The following is a 7042-nucleotide window of genomic DNA, read 5'->3' as shown; positions in this document are numbered from 1 at the left end:
AGCTCAAGTGGTAGAGCGCCTTGAGCTGAAGAGCTGAGGGACAGCGCCCAGGCCCAGAGTTCAAGCCCCACTATGGACAAAAAAAAAATTTCTCTCTCCCTCCCCTCCCTTCCTTCCTTCCTTCCCTCTCTCTCTCTTCTTTTCTTTTTTCTTTTGTCAGTCATGGCGCCTGAACTCTGGGCCTGGCACTATCTCCCAGCTCTTCAGCTCAAGGCCAGCTCTACCACTTGAGCCATAGCACCACTTCTGGCTTTTTCTGTGTATGTGGTGCTGAGGAATTGATACCCAGGGCTTCATGCACAGTAGGTGAGCACTCTACCACTGAGCCGCCTTTCCAGCCTTCTTTTTTTTTGAGACAGAGTCTCATGGTATACAGTTTAGACTGGCGTGGATGAACACCTCCATGATAATCCTGCCTTTATTTCCAAGGGCTAACAGATCACATCTAGCTTCCTTAAAAGACTTATACATAACCATGAAAATAGAAGTGACTAACTTCTATAAACCTATTATTTATCTATGAAAGACAGAAAAGTAAAGCACCTATGTGGCTACTATTCTATGTAGACATAGGATAAACATCTTTACAACTTACTTCCATTTTTTCTTCTAATTCATGTAGGAATTCACCATCTGCAGCTATTGATGATATTGCAGTGGAACTTTTGGCACTAAGAATTGCTCGAGCAATATATTCTAGTCGTTGTTGAAGTGAAATTTCTGTGCTAGAAGTCAAAGTCTCAATTTTAGTTACAAGATTTTTCAAGAACTAAGATATAAATATATCAACTATAAGATATACTATTTTAGCTGGGCACTGCTGGCTCACGCCTGTAATCCTAGCTACTCAGGAGGCTGTGATCTGAGGACTGCGGTTCAAAGCCAGCCCGGGAAACAAAGTCCATGAAACTCTCTCTCTCTCTTTTTTTTGGGGTGCGGTCATGGGGCCTGAACTTTAGGCCTGGGCGCTGTCCCTCAGCTCTTCAGCTCAAGGCTAGCACTCTACCACTTGAGCCACAGTGCCACGTCCAGCTTTTTTCTTTTTGCTTATGTGGTGCTGAGGAATCAAACCCAGAGCCTCATGCATGCAAGTAAAGCATTCTACCACTGAGCCACCTTCCCAGCCCCTCCGTGAAACTCTTATCTCCAATAAACCACCAGAAAACCAGAAGTGGCACTGTAGCTCAAGTGGTAGAGCACTAGCCTTGAGCTGAAGAGCTGAGGGACAGTGCTCAGGCCCAGAGTTCAAGCCCCACAACTGACGGGAAAAAAAAAAAAGGATATACTATTTTAAACCAAGTGAACATAAAAGGCCATATGAAACACAAATTAATTACCCTGACTTTTTCCAAAAATTAAATTATTTTAGAGTTTAAATAAAAGATCAAGTTTTAGAAAACATACATTTGCTTCTAAAAAATTATATATATATATATATATATATATATATATGTTTTTTATTAATTTTTTGGGGGGTCATGGGGCTTGAGCTCTGGGCCTGGGCACTGTCCCTAAACAATTCAACACAAGGCAAGTGCTTTACCAGTTCAGCCACAACACCACTTAAAAGTAATATATTTTAAAGGTTCAGTTCAGAACATAAAAACTCAAATTCTAATTAGATGTGGGGGCACATGCCTATAATTCCTCAAGTAGGAAGGCTGAAGGAAGAGACTCCTGAGTTCAAGGCCAGGCTGGGCTAAATAATGTGATTCGGTTTGAAAATCAAAAATAAAGGGGAGAGGGGTAGTGAAACCACAAGTAGCTAGAATTACATGTGAGAGATTTTGGTACCTAACATAGAATGGGATTTATTTACTTAGAAAAGGATCTACTTAAACTGCCTTTCACCATAATTATAATGACTATAGTGATATACTTTCAAAAAGGAATCAAATGAAAGTTTCCTCCTCTTTCTTCCAAAATAGGATGAATTAGTTAATTAATAATGATAGGCCATTTGAGGCTAAACAAAAAGTATCTATACATTCAGGAGCTCTGTTATTAACATTTATTTATTTATTTGGTACAGCTTATACATTCAAAAAGTATGTACTGACAGAAAGGAAAAAGTAATGCAGCAGTTGAAGAGTATTATTATTATGGAAAAGACTGTGAGAATTAAAAAGTGGATTTATATATGCCATTTCACACGCAGAACAAAGTGAGTTAAATATATGTAGGAATGCTCTTAAAAAGTTATAGTAATTTAAAAAGCCAGCAGCTGGTATTCATGTCTATAATCCCAGCTATACGAAGCTAACCAGGGCAGGAAAGTCTGAGAAAGAGTCCTAGTCTTGAACACAAAAGCTCTGGGATAATGCCCAGACCCTGTACTCAAGCCCCAAGACCAGCACCAAAAAAAGAGAATTATAAATTTTTGGAAAATCAAAGAAAAGCATTTGATAGGACCTGTGAAATCTGGATATAACTAAGCCCTGTCTTCATATTTCACTATGAGAATACTATGTCATACCTATGCATATCAGCCAATTTGGATAGGACACGAGCAGCATTACTAAAACTTCTGTTCTTCTCATAATACCTCCAGAGTAAATCCATGTAACGAACTTTGTTTTGATCCACTTTGGCCATTCGGACTAGATGTGGCTCCAGAAATGGAGAAGCAATCTAGAAATTATACAATTATTCAAAATAATCTCTGACCGCCTAGCTGGTAGTCAGAAAAGACAACTGTAATTATAATCAATAGATGAAAGGAGGATTTTTACAATATAAATGATTTTTGTTTTACCATAGTTAATGAGGAAGTTCAGATAAAAATTATATCAGACTGATGAATATAATTGACTATACAAGTGCAAATTCTGCTCAAGTAGAAATATACAATAGGCCCTCGGTTTGCTCCCACTAGGAGGTAAACTACTTGAGGAACTGAAACCAGCAAGCAGTGATTTTTACTCAGCTACTGCAACACAGCTACCGATTCCCATGCACCCTTGATATCAAATGCTGTTTTCATTTTATAGATCAGAGAACATGAAAACATGTTTAAAGTCAGAGTGCCTTAATGGCAGAACTAAAACGAAGTTCAGATCTCTGACTTTATAACACAGTGACTTCTACTTAACAATATAAATTATCATGATAAAAAATACAATTCAACAGTAAAATTAAAGTATCTATGTACTAACATATGTATGTACCAAACTCTGTATGTACTAGCATACATAGCATCTAATAGACACAGAATGAAAAACTGAATTTACCATACTGAGTATGTACTAATGTAATGCTACTTGAAAATATAAATTAAAATACAAATATAAATTAACAATAAATTAACATTTTTACCTGTAGCAGCTTATCTGCAAGATCAGCCTGTATCAGCCAATTATAAAGAGCAATACTAAAGAGCTCATCCTTGGATCGCTGAGCTAATTTGAGCATGTGTTCAAACTAAAATAAAACAGTGAAAATTAGCATGGATAAAAATGCTTCCTTACTGGGCATCACAATACATTATTTCCAAATCTATGGGGGAAAAAATCAGGTTAAATACTTCCTAAGAGTGATTGCTTTTCCAAAAATAATTATATCACATCAAGCAAAACTGTACTTCCAGATGGAAATATGCTATGTCACTTACATGATGTCCTGCTTCTTCATTACTCAGCATATTGGGATCAGATGACAAGACTGGAGGACCAGGTTTTTTTGGTACACTGGGAGACTGAGGAGCTGCCTTACTTTGATTTACTAGTTCTTGAAGTGTATCTGTAATGCATTTATAACTGTTTAGTCTAAAAGAAAATGGAGAAGGAACAAATTATTATTTATATATAAAGCAATTAATATATTTTATCTACATTAAACACATACAAAAAATTTGAAGTATTTTGACAAATACATGTATGTATTTGTTTTTAAAATAATACATATATTAAGCTTTTACGATAGGTTTGAGAAATGTTTGGTTAAACATAGAAGAGTAAAGCCATAAAATGAATGTATTGACAAAGAAAAAGTTTAACAGTTAATGCATTTCCTTTACTGACATTCATGTTTCCTGTTAACAATACAAATGTGTGAAGATTTTAAAAAATTATCTTAAAGTAAAAAACCCTGAATTCAAGTTCTAGTACTGGGCCCAAAGAATGGATCTAATGGTAAATTGCCAGCTGAGTGAGCAAGCTGATCAAATAGGAGTTCCTGAGTTCAAACCCTAGTAAGGGTGAAAAAAAAAAAAAAAGAGAAAAAGAGAGAAGGGAAGAAGGAGACAAAGTTGGAAAGAGGGAGGGAGGGATGGAAGGACATTCATAACGTGACTTAAGGAACTGTAACCCATTCAGTCAGAACTGTAATCGGTTACAATTCCTTAAGTCAGGTTATAATTGCAACCCCTTTATAAAACTACTACTAATAACAACAATAAAAGAAAATAAAATATGAAAAAACCCACTCCTTTTAAATAAAGTACTTTCACTTAGAAAAAGAAAGCAGGCAATAGTGAGAGAGGGATGGTAGTGAAATCAGTTCTGTTCTCAAATAAAGGAATTATTTTTAAAAAAATAACATCAGTAAACTCTCTAAAAGGCTAATAACCTTCTTTTTTTTTTGGGTCTGGTCATGGGGCCTGAACTCTGGGCCTGGGCGCTGTCCCTCAGCTCTTCAGCTCAAGGCTAGCGCTCTACCACCTGAGCCACAGCGCCACTTCTGGCTTTTTTCTTTTTGCTTATGTGGTGTTGAGGAATCGAACCCAGGGCCTCACGCATGCAAGGCAAGCGCTCTACCACTGAGCCACCTTCCCAGCCCTAAGGTTGATAACCTTCTAAGGCTTTAGTACTTACCTTTCTTGGAAAGCCTGGTGTCCAGCTACATCTTCTTCTGGTTCTCCGTGTTTATAGAAATGAAGTCCAAGCCCCTGAGGATCTTTTTTCTCTGCAGCAGTAAGCGAAAGTTCTACCACACCCTCATAAAAACGAACTAATGGGAAAGAAAACAGACAAGAGCCGAGAATTTATTACTAAGAATATATTTTCCCTTATCTAGCATAGAAAAACAATCATCAACTCCATGTCTCTATTGATTACTTTAGTGAAAACAGAACATTTCTGATGCGATTACCAGTCTACATGACTGGAAGGCAGCTAGCAAAATAGTGCTTCTTGAAAAACATTTTCTCATTAAAATAACAGAAAGGAATTCTTTATTTTGGAGAAAGGGAGAAAATGGTGGGATTCAAAATAATGCCGATATTATATCACAAACAATTTGATTTAGTTTTAAAGGCTCCTAGCAGTTTTGATTTTTAAAATTAAGTCAAAAAATTAAAAAATATTAAAAGTATATGAGACAGTACTTTTAACTAGACAATGATCACAACTCCAATGTCCCAAGTTACATACTTCATGCTTGGTGTAGCTTCAGAGGTAGAGATTTGCTAAGCACGTACCACAAGACCCTGTATCTGATCTGATCTCATCACCAAAAAGTCTTCAATTTCAAAATATCATTTGGGGAGGTGAGTTATTGTCCTCTGAGTTAAGTAAAAGACAAAAACATTTAGTTTCTCACCTTGTCTATACTGAACACAAACATTGGAAAGGTCCACTTGATTACTGATTTTTTGATATTCCTTTAATGATTCTCTTAACATTCTTTCTTTCTCAATCTTATTTTGAACTTGTCGGGAACGCTGAAGAAGTTCATTTGCCTAAAAGAAATGACAGAAATTTTAAAAACACAAAATCAAGCAGATACATGATGCTGTCAACAGAAGATTCAGCTATGGCTAAATTTATATGTAGTTCATTATCATATAAGTAAAAACTCTACAAACTTACTTCTTCTTAATTTTAGGCAGAAAAGTTTTGATCAAAAAAAGACTAGCTATTCTTAATTCCTCTCACAAATATTTTAAGCAAGACAGTTCTGTCTGGTAATTCTCTTGCCTAGTCAATACATTATTGGTCAGCAGGCAGTCCGTATGACACTGATTTACTTATTTTTCCACCTGTAGGAAAGGATCAATAAAAATTTCCCCATTAACTTTAAGTAACTACATATTTACCTAAAATCTTAGTGGTTATTTTTATGCAAAGAAACAAATTGCAAATTATTAAACTTCCTTATTCCCCCTTTTCTTTTTTAAAATATTCCAAATGGTATCAAAGAGTCTCTATATAAAACCTTAAGGGTTTAAGTACATGGATTTTATGAAACTATGTATTTGAACTTTTTTAGATAAGGATTCTGAATCCAGAAATACTAAAAGATTCTTTTGAGATCATATTTTGAATAAAGCAAGACAGTTCCTGATTTCTATTCTTGATTTTCATTTAGATTATACTATAAAACTTGTTAAAAAAAAAAAACCAACAACACAGAAACAGTTAAAAAAGCATCATACCTTAGAACAAACTGCATCATCAGTGCTATACAGAAGAGGGCAGATGTCCTGTAAATGTGAGCTAATGCCATCCACAGCAGCATTATCTCTGATGTAGCAGTTGATAAGAGAAGCAATTAATGCTCCAGTGAGTTCTTTGTCCCTGATTACAAGATCTTTAAAGGTGGTAATCTTCAATTGTTCTTGCAATTCCTAGGAAGAGAAAAATCTTTTCTATCGAAACGAGGGAAGAAGTGACACAGTTCAAAAAGAAATATACTGGGCTGAGATGATGGTTCAGTGGTTGAGTGCTTGCCTCGCATGCATGAGGCCCAGGGTTTGACTCCTCAGCACCACATAAACAGAAAAAGCCAGAAGTGGCAATGTGGCTCTAGTGGTAGAGCGCTAGCCTTGAGCTGAAGAGCTGAGGACAGCACCCAGACCCAGAGTTCAGGCCCCACAACTGGTTTAAAAAAAAAAAAATGCAGAAGAAATGTATTGCCGAGTGCCCATGTATCACACCTGTAATCCTAGCTACCCAGGAGGCTGAATCTGAGGATCATGGTTCAAAGCTAGACCAGGCAGGCAAGTTCTGAGACTCTTATCTCCAATAAACCACCAGAAAACCAGAAGTGGCACTGTGGCTCAAGTGGTAGAGCGCTAGCCTTGAGCTGAAGAGCTCAGGGAAAG

At 36.5% G+C, this 7042-nt stretch overlaps 1 protein-coding gene across 1 annotated transcript in view; it reads right to left on the bottom strand.

Moving 5' to 3' along the window:
- Nucleotides 1-7042, bottom strand: part of Nup155 (nucleoporin 155kDa) — a 76477-nt gene that overhangs the window by 10678 nt on the left and 58757 nt on the right. The window contains exons 22-28 of the mRNA XM_013018522.1: nucleotides 6374-6565; nucleotides 5539-5677; nucleotides 4812-4947; nucleotides 3611-3764; nucleotides 3316-3420; nucleotides 2477-2631; nucleotides 589-725 (exon numbers count right to left, since the gene is read on the bottom strand). Coding sequence (XP_012873976.1) covers nucleotides 589-725; nucleotides 2477-2631; nucleotides 3316-3420; nucleotides 3611-3764; nucleotides 4812-4947; nucleotides 5539-5677; nucleotides 6374-6565 — 1018 coding nt within the window. The remainder of the gene's footprint in view (nucleotides 1-588; nucleotides 726-2476; nucleotides 2632-3315; nucleotides 3421-3610; nucleotides 3765-4811; nucleotides 4948-5538; nucleotides 5678-6373; nucleotides 6566-7042) is intronic.

Source organism: Dipodomys ordii, unplaced genomic scaffold (assembly GCF_000151885.1).
Source record: "Dipodomys ordii isolate 6190 unplaced genomic scaffold, Dord_2.0 Scaffold41, whole genome shotgun sequence".
Lineage (NCBI taxonomy): Eukaryota > Metazoa > Chordata > Mammalia > Rodentia > Heteromyidae > Dipodomys > Dipodomys ordii.
This window is presented reverse-complemented; position numbering and strand designations above follow the sequence as displayed.